Consider the following 26,237-nt stretch of genomic DNA (forward strand, 5'->3'; position numbering starts at 1 on the left):
TAAAGAATACATATAAGAACAATAACAGGCACAGACTTCGTGCTCTCTACAGTGAATTAAACCACTAAAAAAGCAAAACAAAAAACAAAAAGAAACAAACCAAGGACAAAAAAAGAGAAATAAATAAAAATAGAAATAAAAATAAGGAAATATATATATATATATATAGAGAGAGAGAGTAAAGGTAAAGGTTTGGGAATACAAAAATGCTGGACCACACTGACAACCATTCCAGAAGCATTCTCTCCTGATATTTCACCCACATCTGTGGCAGGCATCCTCAGAGGTTGTGAGGTCTGTTGGAAACTAGGCAAGTGGGGTTTATATATCTGTGGAAGGTCAATAGTGCGAGAACTCTTGTCTGCTGGAGGAAAATGTGAATGTTGCAATTAATCACCTTGATTAGCATTGAATAGCCTTGCAGCTTCAAGGCCTGGCTGATTCCTGTCTGAGGGGATCCTTTGTTGGGGGAGTGTTAACTGGCCTTGATTGTTTCCTGGCTGGAATTCCCCTGTTTTTCTGAGTGTTGTTCTTTATTTACTGCCCTGATTCTAGAGTTTTTAAAATACTGGCAGCCAGATTTTGTCCATTTTCATGGTTTCCTCCTTTCTGTTGAAACTGGCCACCTTGATTAGCATTGAATGGCCTGGCAGCTTCAAGGCCTGGCTGATTCCTGCCTGGGGGGAATCCTTCGTTGGGGTGGTGTTAGCTGGCCCTGATTGTTTCCTGACTGGAATTCCCCTGTTTTCTGAGTTGTCTTGATCAGTCATTGGTGGGGGTCGCAGTGGTCTTGGGAAGTGAGTGAAGGTACTGCAAATCCCATCATCCCTGGTCCACCCCCCCCACCACCCCCCACACACACACACACTACACCAGGGCATAAAGTGGGCCGCATAGCATCTGTGTGCAAAGTTTGGTACAGTTTCGCCATTCCTGGGCATCACAGTGGTCTGTGGGAGGTGACTCAGATGAAGGTACTGTAATTCCCATCATCCCATGTCCATTGTTCCTTTAAACCACAGGAGGGCGTAAAGGGGACCACATCGAACCTGTGTGTCAAGTTTGGTACAATGTGTTGTCGAAGGCTTTCATGGCCGGGATCACAGTGTTGTTGTATGTTTTCCAGGCTGTATGGCCATGTTCCAGAAGCATTCTCTCCTGACGTTTCGCCCACATCTATGGCAGGCATCCTCAGAGGTTGTGAGATTTGTTGGAAACTAGGCAAGTGGGCTTTTTATATGAGTGCCATGGGTTAACTGAGAGTCTATTGTGTGTGCACAAGAAACATGTACAGAGGTGCGTGTGCGCATGATCTATCCGTGCGCAACCGGCCCCTTCCAGAATGCAGACTCATGCTTGACTGGCGGCTCTGTTCTGTCTCAGCCTCGCCCTGCTTTGCTTGCCGGTGACTCACCGACTTTTGACCCGGGTTGCTCTTTTGCACAGATTCCAGAAGCGCTATTCTGTTGAGTTCTGCACTCAGTGAAAAGCTTGCAAGTCATTTCCAACTTAGGCAAAATCGTCAAGCTGTCCGAAACCGTCGTCCGAAAAAGCAACATCGCTAAGTTCGGCTTTCCTAATATCTTAAGAGACATCTCCCAGTATCCCCAGTGGGTAAATGGGAATGGTATTGCACCATCTCTGCAGTGGATTGCGTTGGGAAAGAGCTGCTGCAACCTCTGTGCAACTGAGGCAGGCGAGAGGTGAAAGGTTTGGCCAATCCATTTAAATGCTACTCCTTGTCAATCACTTTTAATACCATGTTGACTCAAAGCTAATGCTCGCCTTTCCTTGGCTCATGATCTCATAACATTGAGCCAGCGTTAAAGGGGAGTCATTCGACAGCATAGATGCAGCCCAAGGGTTTCCATCCCGTTGCTGGAAGATCTGGTGTTCGAATACTTTTGTTTTTAAAGGAATTCTAAGCCACTGCAAGTCACACCTTTTTTGGCCACGGTACAAAGAGCACACTTTTTGCCGCTGCACAATACATTCAACAGCAAATACTTTCTTTTTTTTTTTTTGGTTTCAGGGTTTTGAAAATTGAGGTGTGCATTAGATTCGATGGTGCATTGGACTCGAGAAAATGCAATATATACGTACAAATACATATAGAAGTAAATAGACAGATAGATATAGATGGGATGGATGGATGGATGGGTGAATAGACGTACGGACAAATGGACAAGCAGACACATAGGTAGACTGATTGGTATGTAGATGGATGGACAGACGTACGAATGGATAGATGGATGGACGGATGGACAGATGGATGGGTGGATGGGTTGACAGATGTAAGATAGGTAGACAGATTGATAGGTATTTTGATGGATGGATAGACAGATAGGCAGACGGATGGATGGATGGACAGATAGATAGCTAGGTAGATACAGAGGCAGATGGATGGATGGATTGAAGGGATGGACGGACGGACAGATAGATAGGTAGATACAAATGCAGATGGATGGATGGATGGAAGGAAGGATGGACGGATAAATAGATAGGTAGATACAAATGCAGATGGATGCATGGATAGATGGAAGGATGGAAGGATGGAAGGATGGACGGATAAATAGATAGGTAAATACAGGGGCAAAGAGATGGATGGATAGAAGGGACAGATGGATGGATGGACAAACAGACGGATACAAATGCAGATGGATGGATGGATGGATGGATAAAAGGGATGGGTGGATGGACGGACAGATGGACAGATAGATAGATAAATAGATAGGTACAGGGGGAGATGGATGGATGCATGGATGGACAGATGGATGGATGGATAGATAAGTAGATACAGGAGCAGATGGATGGATGGATAGAAGGGATGGACGGACAGACGGACAGACAGACAGACAGATAGATACAAGGGCACATGGATGGCTGCATGGACGGACAGACAGACAAACAGACAGACAGACAGATCAGTAGATACAGGGGCAGATGGATGGATAGAAGGGATGGACGGATGGATGGACAGACAGATGGACAGATACAAATGCAGATGGATGGATGGATGGATGGATAGAAGGGATGGACGGACAGACAGACAGACAGACAGACAGACAGATACAAGGGCACATGGATGGCTGCATGGACGGACAGACAGACAAACAGACAGACAGATCAGTAGATACAGGGGCAGATGGATGGATAGAAGGGATGGACGGATGGATGGACAGACAGATGGACAGATACAAATGCAGATGGATGGATGGATGGATAGAAGGGATGGACGGACAGACGGACAGACAGACAGACAGACAGACAGATACAAGGGCACATGGATGGCTGCATGGACGGACAGATGGACAGACAGACAGACAGATCATTAGATACAGGAGCTGATGGATGGATAGATGGATGCAGGCATGGATGGACAGACAAATGGACGGATGGATAGATAGGTAGGTAGCTACAGAGTCAGATGTATGGATGGATGGATGGACGGACAGACAGATACACAGATACACTCACACGTATATTAGAGTGTTTAACCAACAGAAACATTTAAATGCATTGCCAAAACCATGTATGTACATCAGCATCAGGGTCTCAGTGCTGAGTTTGAATCCTGCCTTGCCCATGAAACACTTGAGCAGGTCACACTCTCTCAGCCTCAGAGGAAGGCATGGAGAAACCCCTCTGAACAAATCTTGCTCATAAAACCCAGCAAAAGACTTCATTTCAGGCATGGGCCAACTTGGGCCCTCCAGGTGTTTTGGACTTCAACTCCCACAATTCCTAGCAGCCGGTGGCTGCTAGGAATTGTGGGAGTTGAAGTCCAAAACACCTGGAGGGCCCAAGTTGGCCCCGGCCTGCCTCCCAGGGTCCTATAACATCGAATCATGGTGATTCAAGTGGTTCCAAACTGCATTCCTCCTGTAATGTGGATGCACCCGAAAAACTCACCGCGATGGAGGGGAAGCTCATGCCGATGATGAAGTTGCAGGTCCAGTTGGCGAAGCCGGCCACGGCCACAGCCGCCGGGCGCGGGCCTTGGCTGAAGAGCTCGGACACGATGAACCACGGGATGGGGCCCGGCCCGATCTCAAAGAAGGCCACGAAGCCAAAGATGGCCACCATGCTCAGGTAGCCGATGGTGGGCACGCGCTCCTGTGGCCGGAGAGAAAGAGACGGGGATGGAGGGCTGGACATGAGCCAACAGTGTATTGGCTGTGAGAAGGAGGTTGGACTGGATGGCCCCTGGGGGTCCCTTCCCATTCCATCATCTTACCAGCAAGAGGAGAGAGATCATCATGAGGATGGCGCATATGCTCATGCCAAAGAGGCCCAGCAAGTGCAAGGTCCGCCGCCCGGCCCACTCCACCATGAACACCTGCGGACGAGGAAAGATTATATTCGTAATGCAGAAAGACACTAAAGAGAAGGCTGACAAACCTGGATCTGTGATGGGATGCATCCACATTACAGAATTAATCCACTTTGGCACCCCTTTAACTGCCATGGTTAAAGCTATGGGAACCTGGGAGTCACACTCTTTGGCAGACTGCTGGTGCAAAATACAGCACATGTGGTAATTATTATGATATATTATGATATACTAATATTATGATATACCAATCTATATATATATAAAAGAGTGATGGCATCATGGCGACCCACAAAACAACAAAACTACAGGCTGGGAAATTTGACCTCGAAATTTGACAACACAACCCATCATCCACACCTCTAGGTTGATACAACAAAAAGCAAAGAAAAATAAAGTCCTAATTAGAGGGAGAGGAATAATTGTTTTTATCCAATTGCTGCTACCCACTCACCCAGGGGACAGGCAGAGTTAGGCCTCACTTAGGCCTCTTCCACACTGCCTATAAAATACAGATTATCTGATTTTAACTGGATTATATGGCAGTGTAGACTCAAGGCCCTTCCACACAGCTATATAACCCATTTATAATCTTATATTATCTGCTTTGAACTGGATTATCTTGACTCCACACTGCCATATAATCCACTTCAGTGTGCAGTCGGACACAACTGGACTTAATGTCAGGGGAAAACCTTTACCCTTTACCTTAACTTCCACCAATTCCTCAATACTTTATTTCCCATACCACCATACTTCGCCACAGCAACGCGTGGCCGGGCACAGCTAGTAATATAATATAAAAGTCCTAATTAGAGGGAGAGAAATAATTGTTTTGATTCAATTGCTGCCACTTAGAAGGCTCTAAGCTCTGCCCACTTGGTCTCCTAGCAACCCACTCAGCCCAGTGTTAATAAAAGAATAAAAAATAAAATAAATACAAATAATACAATAAAAAACACTAAAAAAATTAATACAATAAAATACTATAATAACAAAATAACTAAAAATAATACAACAAAATAATAAAATATAATAAATAAAAAAGATGTTACAATAAAATTAATTAAAAAATACAAATAACGTCAAATAAAAATTCCACAACTTTTAACCAATACCACCACCACTTTGCCACAGCAACGCGTGGCCGGGCACAGCTAGTAATATAATATACTAGCTGTGCCCAGCCACGTGTTGCTGTGGCTTATGGGAATGCTTTGTTGGCCAGGTGGAATAGCAGTGAATAGCCTTGCAGCCTCAAAAGCCTGAACCCTGGCTGTACCCGGTGCCACTGTGGCCGAGGTGGTTGCTAGGAGACAAAGTGGGCGGGGCCTAAAGGGGGCAGGGCCTACCCTTCTGACCAGCAACCAGGGTTGAAAACGTCTCTTCCTCGTTCTCTAATTTAGACTTTATTTTCCAGGTTTTTTTGTTTGAGAGACATAGATGGGATGACTATGTCTTTTCTGGCCAAATATGGTGTGATTGGGTTCAGTGGTTTTGTTGTTTACTCAGTCCTACAAACGTACATTACATTTTTATATACAGTAGAGTCTCACTTATCCAAGCTAAACAGGCAGGAAGAACCTTGGATATGCAAATATCTTGGATAATAAGGAGGGATTAAGGAAAAGCCTATTAAACATCAAATTAGGTTATGATATTACAAATTAAGCACCAAAACATCATGTTACACAACAAATTTGACAGAAAAAGTAGTTCTATATGCAGTAATGTAATGTTGTAATTACTGTATTTACGAATTTAGCACCAAAATATCATGATATATTGAAAACATTGATTACAAAAATGCCTTGGGTAATCCAGAACGTTGGATAAACGAGTCTTGGATAAGTGAGACTCTACTGTATATAGATTATGATATACTAATATTATGATATACTAATAATAAAATATATTACACATACAATATATTATATTATTAGTATATCATAATATTAGTATATAATATTGATAATAATATTATGATGTAATACAATATAATAATACACTATTATAATTGGATATTTATATTACATGTAATATTACTAATAATATTACAATATACTATTATAGTACAATATAATAATATATGATGCTTTTATTGTGCTATGTTAATAATATAATATATTGTATGTAAATATAACTTGTAAGCCGCCCTGAGTCCCCTTTGGGGTGAGAAGGGTGGGACATAAATGTTGCTAATAAATAAAATAATAGTAAATAATAATTAAAGTAGTGTCAAACTGGAGTAATCCCACAATGTAGATGCACCCATGCGGTCTGGTCAGCCACACAAAGGATCTTTTTCCCTGGCAAAAAGAACTACAAAATGATTATATAAAATTATTTGAAGGAAGAGGAATATAAGGTGATCATATAAAAAATAATAGAAGAACAGATTTACAAAACAATTGAGCATATAATAAAAGGAAATATATAACATAGAGACACCAGATAGAGATGGTTGAAGGGAAAAAAATATAACTATGAGAAATTGTTGATGTATAAGACACTGTGCAAAGATGGAAGTCAATTTTAATTTTCCTTTTTTATGCTTTGTTGTTGTTGTTTTTGTTTTTTGTTTTTTTATTGTTCCTTTTTCGTCTTTTTGTTTTTGCTTCTCTGTATTGTTTGGTTGTGTCTGTTTGGAACTTTATTATCATTTTTGAATCCTATTTTCTTTCCCCCCCTTCTTACTTTATGTCTAATATGTTTTCTATTTTAATTGTATGTCGTAAGCATTAATAAAAAATTAAAAAATTAAAAAAAAGAACTACAAAATGCAGCATCCCATTATTAGCCGTGAGACATGGTAGTTAGAGTGCCATCAAACTGGATTAATCCAACAGTGTAGATTCACCCATGGGATCTGAGGAGCCATCCAAATATTCTTTGCAAGGCTGCCTTTTTATCCAGGATGAGAATTGCATTATGTCTCTGGAGACCCAGGTTTGTATCCCTGCTCAGCCATGGAAACCCTCTGGTTGAACTTGGGCAAAGATATGTTGGAGTTTTAAAATGTAACCTATTTTGGAGATAAAATGTTGGGTTACTTTAAGTGTTGCAAGAGCTGAGTCACAGTTACAGCGATTAAACCCTGAAGTTAGATTTGTATCAGGTGCATAAGATAATGAATGCATGAATGCAACATTGCATCATGCAAGTGTATATGTGTGTGTGTGTGTGTGTGTGTGTATATATATATATATAAAAACACCAACAGAATAGGTTGGTGTCGGGTGTGGTGATGATGTACAGTGAACCGGAGGATTCTGGATGGAGAGAGCTGTGGATACTGTAAATAGCGGCAACAAAAGACAAAGCCTCCCTGTGAAAAGAAGCTCTTGCATCTACTGTTTATTGCAAATATTGCTCACATACTTCAGACAGTGCTTTAATACTGGATTGTTGTGTGTTTTTCCAGCTGTCTGGCCATGTTCCAGAAGTATTCTCTCCTGACGTTTCGCCCACATCTATGGCAGGCATCCACAGAGGTTGTGAGGTTCTGGAACTTCTTTGTAATTTGGCCCAAAAAGGTCTGCATTACAGTTATTGCCAGCTCAGAATGCCTTCTTTAACAACAACGACAACAACAACAACCACATCACAACCTCTGAGGATGCCTGCCATAGATGTGGCCAAAACGTCAGGAGAGAATGCTTCTGGAACATGGCCATACAGCCCGGAAAACCCACAACAACCCAGTGATTCTGGTCATGAAAGCCTTCGACAAAACATTGCGTTAATACCGCTTGGAGGTTTGAGATGAGAAACTCTGCTTCAGGTTGAGGCAGCTTGACTATCAAGCAAAAAAGTGGGTGCTAGAAATAATACAGTAGAGTCTCACTTATCCAACACAAACAGGCCAGCAGAACGTTGGATAACTGAATATGTTGGATAATAAGGAGGGATTAAGGATAAGCCTATTAAACATCAAATTAGGTTATGATTTTACAAATTAAGCACCAAAACATCATGTTATACAACAAATTTGACAGAAAAAGTAGTTCAATACACAGTAATGCTATGTAGTAATTACTGTATTTACGAATTTAGCACCAAAATATCACAATGTATTAAAAACATTGACTACAAAAATGCGTTGGATAATCCAGAACGTTGGATAAGCGAGTGTTGGATAAGTGAGACTCTACTGTATATGAAAACTGATTGGCACAACCAGATGCAGTGAAGACATCTGCCCTTGCACTTGGCTACTCTGCTGTTGAATACACATGCCCAGTGTGGAATACATCTCACCACGTTCAAACAGTGGATGTGGCTCTTAATGATGCTGCATTATCACAGCATGTCTACACCCAACATTCTGGAGAAAGTATACTATTTAGTTGGTATTGCACCACCTGACATCCGCCACGAAGTAGCAGCCAATAATGAAAGGACCAAGGCAGTGACATCTCCAGCTCTTCATGTTTGGATATCAGTCAGCATGCCAATGTCTTAAATCAAGAAATAGTTTTCTATGTATCTACAGAGATACTCGCAGGAGCACCTAAGCAAGCAAGAGTCCAAAAGTGGCAGGCTAAAACCTGGAACCTCAAGCCATGGCTGATACCAAACGAGAGACTCCTTCCTCGGAACACAGAAGACTGGGCAACTTGGAAAACGCTGAACAAACTGAGCTTTGGCACCACAAGATGCAGAGCCAGTCTTAAGAAATGGGGCCACAAAGTGGAGTCGACAACATGTGAGTGTGGAGAAGAGCAAACCATAGATCACTGACGACGATGCAGCCTGAGCCCTGCCACATGCACAGGGGAGGACCTTCTCATAGCAACACCAGAGGCATCCAAGTGGCCAGCTTCTGGTCAAAGGACATTTAGTATCATGCCAAGTTTTTAACTTTGTTTATGCTTTTAAATCTGACATAATAAATATAGGTTGGAATGGAGCACTGGGAAGGAACAAATAAAAGAGTGCATGACAAATTGGGCAAGAGATCTAGGAAGAACTATATTATTAGAGGAATGGGAACTTTTATGGGGGAAAATTACATTATGCATATGCCTATGAATTGAAAGAAAATTGGTGGAAAATGTTCTATAGGTGGCACCTGACCCCAAAAAGGATAACAAAATTTACCAAAGGCAAGAAGATTAAATGCTGGAAATGTGGAAGAGGTGAAGGATCGTATCTACATATGTGGTGGTCTTGTGAGAAGGTAAAACTGTACTGGAGGGAAATCCACGACAAATGTCAAAAAAATTTAAAGATAAAAATACCACTATTCCCAGAATTCTTTCGATTGGGCATGACGAATAACCAATGGGGAAAGAATGAAGACAAAATCTTTACACACTTAACAACAGCTGCCAGATTAGTTCTTGCAAGATTATGGAAACAGAAATGAATACCAAAAGTGGAAGAATGGATAAGAAGAATATGGGATATAATGGATATGGACTACCTAACGTTCCTGCTATCAACAACACAAAATAAGCCAAAAAAAGAATAGATTGGACACCGGTAAAGGACTGGATGAAGAAAGAAAAAGTTAGAATATTGTTATAAAGCCCTTAACACGAAGGAGAAGTGTCAACTGTCAACACAAAAAAAATGAATGATACCAACAACATAAATAATACAAATGGTTACAACTTTATAGAGAAGAATGGAAGTCAAGAATCGACAAGGACCCCGACCCCCCCTACCCTTATTACCCCTTCCCCCCTCACTTTCTACCACCTCCCTCCCTAACCCCCATCCTTCCCCCCCCCCCATACTTTCTCTAACCCACTAAAGTGGATTTTATTGTTATTTTCAAAATTTAATAAAAATTATTTAAAAAAATAAAAAAAATATATAGTTTGGAGAAATACCCGACAAGTCATATTTTCCCAGGAAAACCTTGCTTTAACAGCACAGTTATTGATGCAATTGGAGACCCTCACCGAAATGACTGTGAAGACGGTGTTGACGGCTCCGGCTCCAATGGTGGCATAGATGGGCTGCTCCAGTCCGGCCTTTGTGAAGATGTCCGTTGAGTAATAGAACACCTAGAAAGGGGAAATAACATCACCAAAGAGGCTTAGAAAGAGTATATCGGTGTAAGGAATCTTTTTCTAGTTTGGGGGCCTCTAGTGTAGCCCGGGCCCTGATGCCCGGGGACCCCAAATGCCCCCCCCCCCCCATTCCCTGCTCGTCCTTCTCGATCCCTCACCGCGTTGATCCCGGACAACTGCTGGGACAACTGCAAGACCACGGCGATGAGGAGGGGCTGTCGGTAGAGGCGGGAGCGGAAGAGCTCCAGGATGGAGACCTTGCGCTCCAGGTCCATCCGGCGCTTCTCTTCCTTCATCTCGTTCAGGGAGGCCGTCACGTCCATGCGCCCCGTCAGGCGCTTCAGACCTGGACAGGAAGCCAAGACAGACCACGGTAAAACTACAACTCCCAAGACTCCATAGGATTGAGTCATGGGGTCACATTCACATGCCCTGTCAAGTGCCTGAGACCTTGAGCAGAAAGAGAGAAGGACCACAGAGGAGTTATGTACTTGTGAACAGTGAAGGTTCTATGTGTTGTCGAAGGCCAGAATCACAGGGTTGTTGGAACATGGGTTCTGGAACATGGCCATAGAGCCCGGAAAACAAACAACAACCCTGTGAAGGTTCTGTGGTCTATCCTTCCTTGGGCATTTCTATGGGCACATCTACACTGAGAATCACAGAATTGGAAGACACTACATGGGCCATCTAGTCCAACCCCTGCCATGCTGGAAAAGCACAATCAAAGCACACCCAACAGATGGCCACCAAGCCTCTGTTTAAAAACCTCTAAGGAAGGAGCTTCCACCACACTCAAAGGCAGAGAGTTCCACTGCTGAACAGTTCTACTTACAGTCGGGACATTCTATCTAATGTTAAGTCAAGTCTCTTTACTTGTTATTTGAACCCATGGCTCCATTGAGTCCTAGTCTGTGGCGCAGGCTGGAAAGCAAGCCAGCTGCAACAAATCACTCTGACCAAGAGGTCATGAGTTCGAGGCCAGCCCGTGTCTCTGTCTCTGTTCTATGTTATGGCATTGAATGTTTGCCTTTATGTGTGCAATGTAATCCGCCCTGAGTCCCCTTCGGGGTGAGATAAAAGGGCGGAATATAAATGCTGTAAATAAATAAATAAATGAAAAATAGTCTCCAGGGCAGCCAAAAACAATTATTTATTTATTTATTTACAGTATTTATATTCCGCCCTTTTATCTCACCCCGAAGGGGACTCAGGGCGGATCACATTGCACATATAAGGCAAACATTCAATGCCTTAACATAGAACAGAGACAGAGACAGACGCAGGCATGGGCGGGCCTCGAACTCATGACCTCTTGGTCAGAGTGATTTGTTGCAGCTGGCTGCTGACCAGCCTGCGCCACAGCCCAGCCTACAACCTTGCTCCTTCTTCATTCTGACATCCTTTCACACACACATATATATACATGGCGATCATGTCTCCTCCCAGCCTTCTCTTCTGCAGGATAAACAGACCTAGCCCTTTAAGACACTCCTCATAGGGATTCATGGTCTCTAGACCATGCTTGTCTTATTTTGATGGATTCTTTTCAATTGGTTCAGCCTGAGGATGTGGACAAGGTGCTTGGAGAGGTGAGGGCGACCACATGCATCCGAGACCCCTGCCCATCCTGGCTGATAAAGGAAGCCAGAGGGGGGTTGGCCGAGTGGGTGAAGGTGGTGGTGAATGTCTCCCTTCGGGAAGGCATTTTTCCAGCGAGCCTCAAATTGGCTGTGATCAAACCGCTGTTGAAGAAGCCATCACTGGACCCCATTCAATTAGAGAACTTTCGGCCTATTTCCAATCTCCCCTTTTTGGGCAAGGTCATGGAACGTGTGGTGGCCGCACAACTCCAGGCATTCTTGGTTGACACTGATTTTCTGGATCCGGCGCAGTCTGGCTTCAGGCCGGGACATGGTACCGAGACAGCCTTGGTCGCCTTAGTCAATGATCTACGCCGGGAACTGGACAGGGGTAGAGTGTCCCTGCTGGTTCTGCTGGACCTCTCAGCGGCCTTTGATACCGTCGATCACGGTATCCTTCTGGGGCGCCTTGCCGGGATGGGTCTCGGGGGTACTGTTCTGCAGTGGCTCCGGTCCTTCCTGGAGGGTCGGTCCCAGATGGTGTCCTTGGGGGACACCTGCTCGGCCCCACAACCATTGACTTGTGGGGTCCCGCAGGGGTCAGTACTGTCCCCCATGTTGTTCAACATATACATGAAGCCGTTGGGAGAGATCATCCGGAGTTTCGGGGTGAGGTGTCATCTGTACGCAGATGATGTCCAGCTCTGTCACTCCTTCCCACCTGTCACTAAGGAGGCTGTTCAGGTCCTGAACCAGTGTCTGGCCGCTGTGTCGGACTGGATGAGGGCCAACAAATTGAAACTGAATCCAGACAAGACAGAGGTCCTCCTGGTCAGTCGTAAGGCTGAACAGGGAATAGGGTTACAGCCTGTGTTGGATGGGGTCGCACTCCCCCTGAAGACACAGGTTCGCAGTCTGGGGGTTCTTCTCCTGGACTCATCGCTGAGCCTGGAACCCCAGGTCTCGGCGGTGGCCAGGGGAGCCTTTGCACAACTCCGCCTTGTGCACCAGCTGCGCCCGTTCCTTGGGAGGTCTGACTTGGCCACGGTGGTCCACGCTCTAGTTACAGCTCATTTGGACTACTGCAACGCGCTCTACGTGGGGCTGCCTTTGAAGATGGCCCGGAAGCTTCAATTAGTACAACGAGCGGCAGCCAGGCTTATAACTGGAGCGGCGTACAGGGAGCACACCACTCCTCTGTTGCGTCAGCTCCACTGGCTGCCAATATGCTACCGAGCCCAATTCAAAGTGCTGGTTTTGGCCTACAAAGCCCTAAACGGTTCCGGTCCAACTTACCTATCCGAACGTATCTCCTCCTATGAGCCCATGAGAACTTTAAGATCGTCTGGGGAGGCCCTGCTCTCGGTCCCACCTGCCTCACAAGTGCGGCTGGTGGGAACGAGGGACAGGGCCTTCCTTCTCGGTGGTGGCTCCTCGGCTGTGGAACTCCCTCCCCAGTGACATCCGGCAGGCTCCATCCCTTCTGAGTTTCAGAAAAAAGGTAAAGACCTGGCTTTGCGAACAAGCGTTTAATGAATGAATTATGATGGCTTTAACTCGGTCCGGACTAAGGTTTACGTGCAAGGTTTATGTGGACGAATGGATTAAGTATTTTATTATACTGTTTTAAATGTATTTATGGGATTGTTTTAAATTGATTGTTTTATATTGCTATGTTTTATTTTTCTACTGTATTGTGAGCCGCCCTGAGTCCCTTCGGGTGAGAAGGGCGGCATATAAATGATGGAAATAAATAAATAAATAAATAAATAGACCTTTGATCCTTTCAGTTGCCCTCCTCTGGACACCTTCCAGCTTAGAGTCATTATCACTTTTGAGCTGTGGGGTCCAGAACTGGACACAGTATACCATGTGTGGTCTAACCAAGCAGAATAGAGAGGCACCAGGACTTCCCTTGACCTAGACACTAGACTCCTTTGGATGCGGCCCAAAATGGCCAGGCTGTGGTGCAGCTGGTTAGTAGCCAGCTGCAATAAATCACTACTGACCGAGAGGTCATGAGTTCGAAGTTCAAAGCCCAGGTTGGATTGAGTGCCCGACCATTGAATAGCCATTAAATAGCCCCAGCTCGTTGTTTACCTAAGCAACCCGAAAGACAGTTGCATCTTTTTATATGCCCGGCCCCTTTTTATCCATAGTGGTGACACTTGTATTATTACCTCATTTTGTGTGGCCACTATGTGTTTTATTGTATGCTGTGTTTTTTTGCACATAGACTCACAAACCTCATGAGGCGCACTTTAAACTAGATCCACTGGGGGAAGGGAACAACAGCCTGGCAAATACTATATTACCCACGACCACAAGGAATCACCAAAAGGCTAAACGGAGGGCTGCACAAACACAGCAAGGACCAAGTACAGAGAGCACAATAAGCCAAAATAAACAGCCCGGGGGAAGGTCACAGGGGCTTACATGTCTTTACACTAATGCTCAGAGCATGGGAAATAAGCAAGACAAACTCCAACTTTTAGCACAGCACCACACATACGATGTCACAGGCATCACTGAAACCTGGTGGGATGACTCCCATCACTGGAATGTAGCCATTGAGGGCTATAACCTCTTTCACAGAAATAGAACAAAGGGGAGAGGAGGGGGAGTAGCTTTATATGTCAAAAACAGTTACATTGCAGAAGAAATGCAAGACTGTAATCCGGGAAACCAGCTTGAAAGCATCTGGATAAGAATCAAGGGAACTCAAAAAGATCTCGTCGTGGGTGTCTACTACAGACCTCCGAAACAGGATATAGAACTTGATGAAGCCTTCTGTCAGCAGCTGACCAAACAGGCACAAAGAAGAGATGTAGTAGTCATGGGCGACTTCAACTATCCTGATATCTGCTGGAAAACAAACTCGGCCAAGAGCACAAAGTCCAACAAATTCCTCACTTGCCTTGCAGACAATTTTATGGTCCAGAAGGTAGAAGAGGCAACAAGGGGATCAGCAACTCTTGATCTAATCTTAACAAATGTGGAAGACCTGATCAATACAGTAGAAGTGGTTGGATCCTTAGGGGTATGCATGTCCTAAACCAGGGGTCCCCAAACTTTTTAAACAGGGGGCCAGTTCACTGTCCCTCCGACATTTGGAGGGCTGGGTTGTAGTTGGCCACTGAGCAATAATAATAATAATAATAATAATAATAATAATAATAATAATAATAATAAGGGTTGGAAGAGACCTCTTGGGCCATTTAGCCCAACCCCCTTTTGCCTGTGTGTTGTGGGGGACGGATAAATGGCTTCGATGGGCCGCATGTGGCCCACGGGCCATAGTTTGGGGACCCCTGCCCTAAACCTTCATCTAAGTGAGGGCAAAAAGCGGTGGAGAACGGAGTAGAAATAAAGAGGGAAGCAGAAGAAAAAAGCGAAAGCTGGCATTGGCTCCCATGTTATCAGGGGTGGCAACCCGCTCCGGTTTTCAGTGCGAACTTTAACGCTGCAGCCTATAGTTCAGCGGCAAAATCCCTCCCAAAGTGGGCACTGAAGAGTTTTTTCCTTGAAAGTTCAGACTAAAGCCCGGAGCGGATAAACCTAAAAAAGTTGGAAAAAGGCATGAGAGAAGCACGGAGAGGAGGAACGAGGCAGCGGGATGGAAGGAAGGTAGAAGGAGGGCTTACTTTCTTTGGCCTTGGACTCCTTGTTGCGGATGATGTAGAGGTATCGGGGGCTCTCCGGGCAGAAGGGGAAGAGCAGGAGCTGCAGGGCGGACGGGACCACGCTCAGGCCCATCAGCAGGGGCCACAGGGTGGGGGTCCCCAGGAGGCTCTCCAGCCCAAAGACCTGCAGAAGGAGACCCGACGGACATAAGACCCATCCATTCCGATCCAGGTGAAACATCCCTCACCTGGAACCCCCAAAATCGTCCTCATGTCGGAGGGTCCACAAGCGTGGTTTTCATGTGCAAAATAATGCAAAATAATGACATGAAAGCATGTATACAACACACACAAGGGTTTAGATTTGGGTCCCATCACAATAATAATCTATATATATAAAAGGGTAATGAAATTTCGGCCTAGGACAAAACAACAAAACTACACAGCCCAGAAACAATAAACTTGGCAGCACAACCCCTCATCCATGCCTCTACGTTCATACAACAAAAAGCTCCAGCTACTCCAGAAAACGGCCAGGCTTTGAGACTGCAAGGCTATTCACTGCTATTCCACCTGGCCAACAAAGGATTCCCATAAGCCACAGCAACAAGTGGCCGGGCAAAGCTAGTATAATATAATATAATATATATAATGCAAAACAATGACATGAAAGCATGTATACAACACACACAAGGGTTTAGATTTGGGTCCCATCACAATAATAATATAATATAATATAATATAATATAATATAATATAATATAATGCAAAGTAATGACATGAAAGCATGTATACAACACACACAAGGGTTTAGATTTGGGTCCCATCGCAATAATAATATAATATATAGAATGCAAAATAATGACATGAAAGCATGTATACAACACACACAAGGGTTTAGATTTGGGTCCCATCACAATAATAATATAATATAATATAATATAATATAATATAATATAATGCAAAATAATGACATGAAAGCATGTATACAACACACACAAGGGTTTAGATTTGGGTCCCATCACAATTATAATATAATATAATATATAGAATGCAAAATAATGACATGAAAGCATGTATACAACACACACAAGGGTTTAGATTTGGGTCTCATCACAATAATAATACAATACAATATAATATAATATATATAATGCAAAATAATGCATTATATATATTGCATGACACGCAGACCATACCAGCGTCCTTTTTATGGATCGTAACAGCCATCATCCCCCAGCCAGACTTTGGCAGGGCTTCTTTTATGGATTGCAGTGCCCAGAATCCTCACCCATCATGGCCACATGCAAACACACAGCAAGCTGAAGGAAATTCCTTTTATTCCCAGAATAAAAGGAATTAAAATGGGGATTGCAACACCCAGCGTCCTGACCTGAGCGACGAGGATGCCAATGACGATGGCCAGCTGATTCAGTGTGCCCAGCGCCCCCCGGAGGTTGGTGGGAGCAATCTCCCCCACGTACATGGGCACCAGACCGGAGGCAAAACCTGCCACAGAAAAAGGAGGAATATTAAGATAAAAATGCAACGCCCAGCATCCCCCAGCCAGCAGGATGATATGCAGAAAAGTCCTTTCTGTGGACTGCAATGCCCAGCACCCCCAAAGCCCTTTCATGGATTATAATGCCCATTATTCCACAGCACAAACCTTAGCAAGGTCCCTTTTGATGGACTGCAGTACCCAGCATCCCCAGCCACTAGTGCAAGGCCTTTCATGGATTACAGTGCCCATTATCCCCCAACCAGTGTATTTTACAAGGTCTTGACACAAACCTTGGCAAGGTCCCTTTAATGGACTGCAATGCCCAGCATCCCCAGCCACTAGTGCAAGGCCTTTCATGGATTACAGTGCCCATTATCCCCCAACCAGTGAATTGACTCACTTAGCAAGATCTCTTTTTAATGGACTGCAATGCCCAGCATCCCTGTCACAGGCACAAATACCTTTTCTGGATTGCAATGCTCATTATCCCCCAACCAGTGTATTGACTCACTTAGCAAGGTCTCTTTTTAATGGACTGCAATGTCCAGCATTCCCAGCCACTCATGCAAGACCTTTCATGTATTACAATGCCCATTATTCCCCAACCAATGCAGTGACCTTGGCAAAGTCAATTTTATGCAATGTCAGCATCCCTAGCCATTGGTCAAGACCTATCATGGATTACAATGCCCATTATCCCCAACCAGTGTATTGACACAGACCTTAGCAAGGTCCCTTTTTAATGGACTGCAGTGCCCATCATCCCCAGCCAGCATGGTAACACAGAAACCGTGTTACAATCCCTTTTTATGGACTGCAATGCCCATCATCCCCCAGCCAGCATGGTAACACAGAAACGTGTTACAATCCCTTTTATGGACTGCAATGCCCAGCGTCCCCCCCCCCCCCAAAAGCCGGTGTGATGACACAGATCTTGCCAGGTCACATCTCCCAGTTATGAATCTTGTAATAAAGTCATTAATCATCCTGTCCCATTGTAAAAACAGAACTGTGCTCTGAAAATCCAATTAAACCTCCCTGGTCTGGTTCCCCTGTTTCCTCCAATGTGTCTCCAGGAACTGAGTTCCCAAGGCTTTGCCAACAGAACACTTCTATAAAATTAATTTATGGTTTTATTGCAGGCGTCTCACATTGGCCACCTGGTTAAAACAATAAAGATAAAAGCCACAGGGAGGAGAAGACAAAACCGCCCTTCAAACTGGGAGCAGAGAAGGAGGAAAACACGGCAGAATATTCGCTTAAAAAGGAAAACAGAGTAAAAACTAAGGGCAGGATTGAAAGGGTTGGATGTATTAAAAGGATGCTCAAAACCCTGATGATGATGATGATGATGATGATGATGATGATGATGATGATGATGATGATGATGATATATAGGGCTGGCAGACAGGAACTCACCCCATCTCACGAAATTGAACTGGCAACCTTCAGGTCAGAAGTTCAGCCGGCACAAGGGTTTAACCCTTTGCACCACTGCGGCTCACATTAAAATAATAATAACAACAACAACAACAACAATAATACCAGCATAAGGGAATATTCCATAGGGTGAATTTAAAATTATCATAGGGTACACTGAAATAATAATGATAACAACAACAATAATACTATGTGTCATAATAAAATAAAATAATAATAAGAGACAAATATTTCATCCTCTTTTATTATTAAAATAATAAAATATTATTTTATTGAAATTGAAATAATAATAGCATTATGTGTCATAATAAAATAAAATAATAATAAGAGACAAATATTTCATCCTCTTTTATTACAGTAGAGTCTCACTTATCCAACGTTCTGGATTATCCAATGCATTTTTATAGTCAATGTTTTCAATATATCATAATATTTTGGTGCTAAATTCATAAATACAGTAATTACTACATAGTATTACTGCGTATTGAACTACTTTTTCTGCCAAATTTGTTGTCTAACATGATGTTTTGGTGCTTAATTTGTAAAATCATAACCTAATTTGATGTTTAATAGGCTTTTCCTTAATCCCTCCTTATTATCCAACATATTCGCTTATCCAACATTCTGCCGGCCCGTTTACGTTGGATAAGTGAGACTCTACTGTATTAAAATAATAAAATATTATTTTATTGAAATTGAAATATTAATAATAGCAGCGTAAGAGAAGAGTATTTCATAGGATGCATCAAAAATAATTATAATTATAGTATAATCATCATTTTCGTCATCATCATCATCATCATAAAGGAAGAGTATTTCATAGGGTCCATTAAAATAATAATAATAATAATAATAATAATAATAATAATAATACCAATATAAGGGAAGACTATTTCATAGGGTGCCTCTAAAATAATAATAAAAATAATATAATAGTCTTCGTCATAAAGGAAGGTATTTCATAGGGTGCATTAAAATAACAATAATATCATAATAAAATTTATTATTATTATTATTACTATTTTAATGCACCCTATGAAATAGGTATTATAGTATATGAATATAAGGGAAGAGTATTTCATAGGGTGAATCTAAAATCATTATAGGGTGCATTGACATAATAATAATAATAGTAATAATAATAATAATGATAATAATAATAGCTACAGCAGCAGCATAAGGGAAGAGTATTTCACAGGATGCATCTAAAATAATAATCATCATCATTATCGTCGTCATCATCATCATAAAGGAAGAACATTTTATTAGGTGCATTAAAGTAATAATAATAATAATACCACCAATATAAGGGAAGAGCATTTCATAGGGTGAATCCAAAATCATCATAGGGTGCATTGATATAATAATAATAATAATAATAATAATAATAATAATAATAATAATAATAATAACCATCATCCGAAAATACATCACAGAGTCCTAAACGCTTGGGAAGTGTTCGACTTGTGATACGAAATCCAGCATATCTATCTTGTTTGCTGTGTCAGACTATGTCGTTGTGTAAATAATAATAATAATATCTAAATTGTCATGTTTCAAGGCTATGGGATCCTGTGAGTTGTAGTTTTACGAAGTCTTCTAAATATCAAACTGCACTGAGTCTACAGTATAGATGCAATTTGCATCCCATTATCCCCAAAATTAGGAACCCATGAATTGAAGGGGAAATGGAACAACTATTGAGAATGATCTGGATTTAAAGGGGCCAAATTCGAACCCATGGCTTCGGTTCCTCACTTCATATCACACCAATCCATAGCCCTGTGATCCAATGATTTAGGATGACCTTCCACATTCAAGACCTGGATCTCTGCTGCCCGATGCACCCTACTTTTTGTTTTATGACTTTCTTAGGGCATCCTAAATATTTCTGGGGATCTCCACTTCTCCTCCCTTGATTCCCAACTTTGGAAATAGTTTCCTTACCAGAAAAAGCTCCGATCAGGAACCGTCCGATGATCATCATCTCGTAGGATTTGCCGAGCTGCGCCAGACCCATGAAGCCCCCGCCGAGAAAGGCCAGGCCGTTGTTCACAATCATGGCCCTCTTCCTGGAAATAAAATTAAATACAATAATCTGCGATAATTCTGTTTCAAAGCAAACGAACAAACAGATCATGTTTGTATGTGTCACACCTCAGGCTAGCTTCACCTTGCTTAATACACCAGGCTGCACACAGGTTGAAGTCTTTTGTAGTTTATTAGAAAATAGAGAATAAACAGTTCTTAAAAAGCAAAGGGAAAGTTCCAAAAGATTGTTGCCAAACAAGGCAACAAAGAATAATCCAAGAAATCATAAGGAATAAACAAGGTTCCATTAAGGCATGACAAAGTCCCATGAACATGAACACACAAAGGCTCCAAGAGAATCCAGGAAAACGAGAGCTTGCTTCTTGGCTTGAGCGAGAAGTTGCTTTGACAAAGGTTTGTCTCCCAACACACTGTTTTAATACCTTTTGCATAGCATGAAAGCATTTCTTTGGCCTCTGACCTCCTTCTTGTTTACTATTCTAACACTTCGGTGAACCTTGAATTCCAAACAGCCAGCTCGATCCAAAGATTCTGTTTCGTCAAGGCCAGCCAGCTCATTAGCATCAATCTGCTGGTGGCTATCAGACTGAGAACTATCCTCCTTTTCTGAGTCAATTTGCACCTGGCTAGTTTCAGTATCATCAACACCATTCCCTGCTGTGGGAAAGGTTCCCTGTTCCTCATCTTCTATAACCGGAACACTCTGAACCTGAATTCCATAATTCCCATCAGAGTCATCTTGAACCTGAATCCCATAATCTCCATCAGAATCACTTTGAGGTTCCAGCTCAGTCACAACAGTATGGAACATAAGAGGTATTGTTATTATTATTATTATTATTATCAACACAACGACGTTGTATGACACAGCAAACAAGATAGATATGCTGGATTTCGTTTCGCAAAACCACAAGTCGAACACTTCCCAAGTGTCTAGGACTGTGTGATGTATTTTCTGATGATGTGTGCAGATCCCAGTAGGGTGGCCTTTTGCAGTTGGCAGATGGTGATTTTGTCAATGTCTATTGTTTCCAAATGCCGGCTGAGATCTTTTGGCATGGCACCCAGTGTGCCCATCACCACCGGGACCACCTGTACTGGTTTCTGCCAGAGTCTTTGAAGTTCAATCTTGAGGTCCTGATAGCGGCTGAGTTTTTCCTGTTGTTTTTCATCTATGCAACTGTCACCTGGGATGGCAACATCAATGATCCAAACCTTTTTCTTTTCCACAACTGTGATGTCTGGTGTGTTGTGTTCCAGAACTTTTTCAGTCTGGATTCGGAAGTCCCACAGTATCTTTGCGTGCTCATTTTCCAAGACTTTTGCAGGTTTGTGATCCCACCAGTTCTTTGCTGCTGGGAGGTGGTACTTGAGGCATAAGTTCCAATGAATCATTTGGGCCACATAGTTGTGCCTCTGTTTGTAGTCTGTCTGTGCAATTTTCTTACAGCAGCTGAGGATATGATCAATGGTTTCGTCGGTTTCCTTGCACAGTCTGCATTTGGGGTCATCAGCTGATTTTTCGACCTTGGCCTGAATTGCCTTTGTCCTGATGTCTTGCTCCTGGGCTGCAAGGATCAGGCCTTCTGTCTCCTTCTTCAGGGTACCATTCGTGAGCTAGAGCCAGATCTTCTATTATTATTATTATTATTATTATTATTATTATTATTATTATTATTATTATTTGTCTGTGTCCTGATGGCTTGTTCCTGGGCTTTAGGGATCAGGCCTTCTGTCTCCTTCTTCAGGGTTCCATTCATGAGCCAGAGCCAGGTCTTCTCCTTATCAGCTTTTCCTTCAATTTTGTCAAGGAACTTTCCCCCCCACCACGTCAAGGTGGCACCTGCGGGGGGGGGGGGGGATTATTATTATTATTATTATTATTATTATTATTATTATTATTATTATGCACTCAATCGGCCAACCTCTGGCCAGATTGGACTACAACTCCTATCTTGTAGTTTTACACAGTCTTTCACCTTCCTTGACAAACTATAATTTCCAAGATTTCATAGCATTGAGCTGGAACAGTATCAAGTGGGGTCAAACTAAAGTATAGTTTAAGGAGGCATTAGCATTCATTGTCAGTGATGGCTTTGTAATACTACAACTCCCATTATTCCAAAGTGATGTCAAAGTGCATTAAATCTACAATGTAGATGCATCCATAGTTATATCAGAAAGAAAGAGGCACTCTCTCAAGGGAGGAAAATGTTGGCATCCAAGGATAGTAAATGCAATACAGTGTGATAGAATGCCTCAGGCACTCTGCACATGCTCAGAGTCACTCTCTGATTCTCTAATATGGTGCAATGTGGGGCAAAGCAATGCCTAATGCACTCTGCACATGCTCAGAGTAACCCATGCTCAGCGTCACTTCGGATTCGCAATGTGGTGCAACGTGGTGCAATGGAATGCCTACGGTACTCTGCACGTGCTCAGAGTTGCCCTCAGATTCCCCAATGCAATGTAATGGAACGTCCAAAGCACTCTGCACATGCTCACGAGTCAACTCAGATTCCCCAATGTGATGCAACGTGGTGCAATGGAATGCCTATGGTACTCTGTGCATGCTCAGAGTAACCCTCAGATTCCTCAGTGTGGTTCAATGTGGTGCAATGGAATGCCCAAAGCACTCTGCATATGCTCAGAGTCATTCTCAGATTCCCCAATGTGAAGCAACGGAACATCCAAGGCACTCTTCACATGCTCAGAGTCTCCCTCTGATTCCCCAATGGAATGCCCAGGGCACTCTGCACATGTTCAGTCGCCCTCAGATGCCTGAATGTGTTACAATGGAATGTCCAAGTCACTCTGCACATGCTCAGAGTCACCTGCTCATCCCCCAATGTGGTGCAATGTGATGCAATGGAATGGCCAAGAAATTCTGCACATGCTCAGAGTCGCCCTCTGATTCCCCAATGTGGTGCAATGTGATGCAGTGGAATGGCCAAGAAATTCTGCACATGCTCAGAGTCACCCTCTGATTCCCCAATGTGGTGCAATGGCATGCCCAAGGCACTCTGCACATGCTCAGAGTCACCTTCTCATTCCCCAACATGGGGCAATGTGATGCAATGCAATGGCCAAGAAATTCTCCACATGCTCAGAGTCACCCTCTGATTCCCCAATGTGGTACAATGTGATGCAGTGGAATGGCCAAGAAATTCTGCACATGCTCAGAGTCACCCTCTGATTCCCCAATGTGGTGCAATGGAACCCCCAAGGCACTCTGCACATGCTCAGAGTCACCCTCTGATTCCCCGATGTGATGCAATGCAATGGCCAAGAAATTCTGCACATGCTCAGAGTTGCCCACTGATTCCCCAATGTGATGCAATGCATGGCCAAGAAATTCTGCACATGCTCAGAGTCGCCCTCTGATTCCCCAGTGTGGTGCAATGGAATGCCCAAGGCACTCTGCACACCTTGGATATTCCTGCCATAGATGTGGGCGAAATGTCAGGAGAGAATGCTTCTGGAGCATTGGGGAAAACTCACATCAAGCAACTCTGCACATACTCAGAGTCACCCTCTGATTCTTCAGTGGTGCGACGAAAGACCCAAGGCACTCTGCACATGCGAGGGACGAGGGCTCACCTGCCAAGCCATTCTGAGACGATGCCCACCATGAAGGAGGAGACCATGCCTCCGATGGAGAAGATGGCCACCGAGAGGGACCACAGCATCTTGAGGGTTTTGGGGTCGATGGGCGTCGGGTGCTCCACGCCCTGGCGCTCCATCCAGGTGGCATTGTAGTTCTGCTCAATGATCTGCACCAAAGGACAGGGAGTCATCTTGAAGCATCAGATAATGACTCAGGTATGGGCTAACTTGGGCCTTCTGTCCATGTGTTTTGGACTCCAACTCCCACCATTCCTAACAGCCTCAGGCCCTTTCCTTTTGCCCCTCAGCCGCTTAAGGAAGGGGCCTGAGGCTGTTAGGAATGGTGGGAGTCCAAGTCCAAAACACCATGGTTTACACCAGGAAATATAATCCGATAATGGGACACACTTTACAAATGTCCATGGGAGTTGAAGTCCAAAACACCATGGTTTACACCAGGAAATATAATCCGATAATGGGACACACTTTACAAATGTCCATGGGAGTTGAAGTCCAAAACACCATGGTTTACACCAGGAAATATAATCCGATAATGGGACACACTTTAAAAATGTCCATGCGAGTTGAAGTCCAAAACACCATGGTTTACACCAGGAAATAGTATCCGATAATGGAACACACTTTACAAACGTCCATGGGAGTTGGCAGTCCAAAACACCTGGACGGCCCAAGTTTGCCAATGCCTGTTCTATAAACTTAAGCATGGTACACAGAAGAGCATAAACAATAACAGAAAAGCAGGGACATTATAACAAAAATAAATCAGCCATCAAACTAACCAATAAAGTGGAATTATTATTATTATTATTATTATTATTATTATTATTATTATTATTATTCGGGGCAGAGACCCAAAGCAACTCAACACCTTGAAAATAAGAACAATATAAACAATCTAAAAACAGATACCGTATATACCCGAGTATAAGCCGACCCGAATATAAGCCGAGGCACCTAATTTTACCACAAAAAACCTGGGAAAACATTGACTCCAGTATAAGCCGAGGGTTGTAAATTTCAGAAATAAAAATACAGTAGAGTCTCACTTATCCAAGCCTCGCTTATCCAAGCTTCTGGCATGGCCCCATGTAAGCCGCCCCGAGTCCCTCCGGGGAGATGGGGCGGGATATAAGAATAAAATTATTATTATTATTATTATTATTATTATTATTATTATTATTATTATCCAAGCAATTTTTGTAGTCAATGTTTTTAATATATCATGATATTTTGGTGTTAAATTCATAAATACAGTAATTACAACATAACATTACTGCGTATTGAACTACTTTTTCTGTCAAATTTGTTGTATAACATGAAGTTTGGTGCTTAATTTGTAAAATCATAACCTAATTTGATGTTTAATAGGCTTTTCCTTAATCTCTCCTTATTATCCAAGATATTCGCTTATCCAAGCTTCTGCCGGCCCATTTAGCTTGGATAAGTGAGACTCTACTGTAGATACCAATAAAATTACATTAATTGAGGCATCAGTAGGTTAAATGTTTTTGAATATTTACATAAAGCTCAAATTTAAGAAAAGACTGTCCAACTCTGATCAAATCATTATTCTCATCTCCTTCAATGTAAATGTAATTATGGATCCTTTTAGTAATACTAGAGTAAAATAATACAAATAATAATAATAATAATAATAATAAATACAGGAAAATAATACATGCAATAATAAATAGAGTAAAATAATAAATGCAATAATAATAATATCAGAGTGAAATAATAAATGTATTATTATTAATAATAATAAAAAATAGAGTAAAATAAATGTAATAGTAGCAACAATAATAGAGAAAAATAATAAATGTACCATATATTCTTGAGTATAAGCTGACCCAAATATAAGCCAACCAGGACCCTCACCCGAGTATAAGCCGAGGGGGGCTTTTTCAGTCTTGAAAAAAGGGCTGAAAAACTAGGCTTATACTCGAGTATATACAGTAAATATTAAAATCAATTGAAACGTTACATTTGTTAAAAAAATACTTAGTTACGATCTCAACATATGCATGAAATTCAATGTATTTTTCTACAGTG

At 42.7% G+C, this 26,237-nt stretch overlaps 1 protein-coding gene across 2 annotated transcripts in view; it reads right to left on the reverse strand.

Moving 5' to 3' along the window:
- Window positions 1-26,237, reverse strand: part of slc2a4 (solute carrier family 2 member 4) — a 76,690-nt gene that overhangs the window by 6,065 nt on the left and 44,388 nt on the right. For both annotated transcript variants that reach the window (XM_062984009.1, XM_062984008.1), the window contains exons 3-10: window positions 24,159-24,331; window positions 20,454-20,578; window positions 16,956-17,071; window positions 15,584-15,746; window positions 10,515-10,702; window positions 10,246-10,350; window positions 4,238-4,339; window positions 3,913-4,116 (exon numbers count right to left, since the gene is read on the reverse strand). In XM_062984009.1, coding sequence (XP_062840079.1) covers window positions 3,913-4,116; window positions 4,238-4,339; window positions 10,246-10,350; window positions 10,515-10,702; window positions 15,584-15,746; window positions 16,956-17,071; window positions 20,454-20,578; window positions 24,159-24,331 — 1,176 coding nt within the window. The remainder of the gene's footprint in view (window positions 1-3,912; window positions 4,117-4,237; window positions 4,340-10,245; window positions 10,351-10,514; window positions 10,703-15,583; window positions 15,747-16,955; window positions 17,072-20,453; window positions 20,579-24,158; window positions 24,332-26,237) is intronic.

Source organism: Anolis carolinensis, chromosome 6, assembly GCF_035594765.1.
Source record: "Anolis carolinensis isolate JA03-04 chromosome 6, rAnoCar3.1.pri, whole genome shotgun sequence".
NCBI lineage: Eukaryota > Metazoa > Chordata > Lepidosauria > Squamata > Dactyloidae > Anolis > Anolis carolinensis.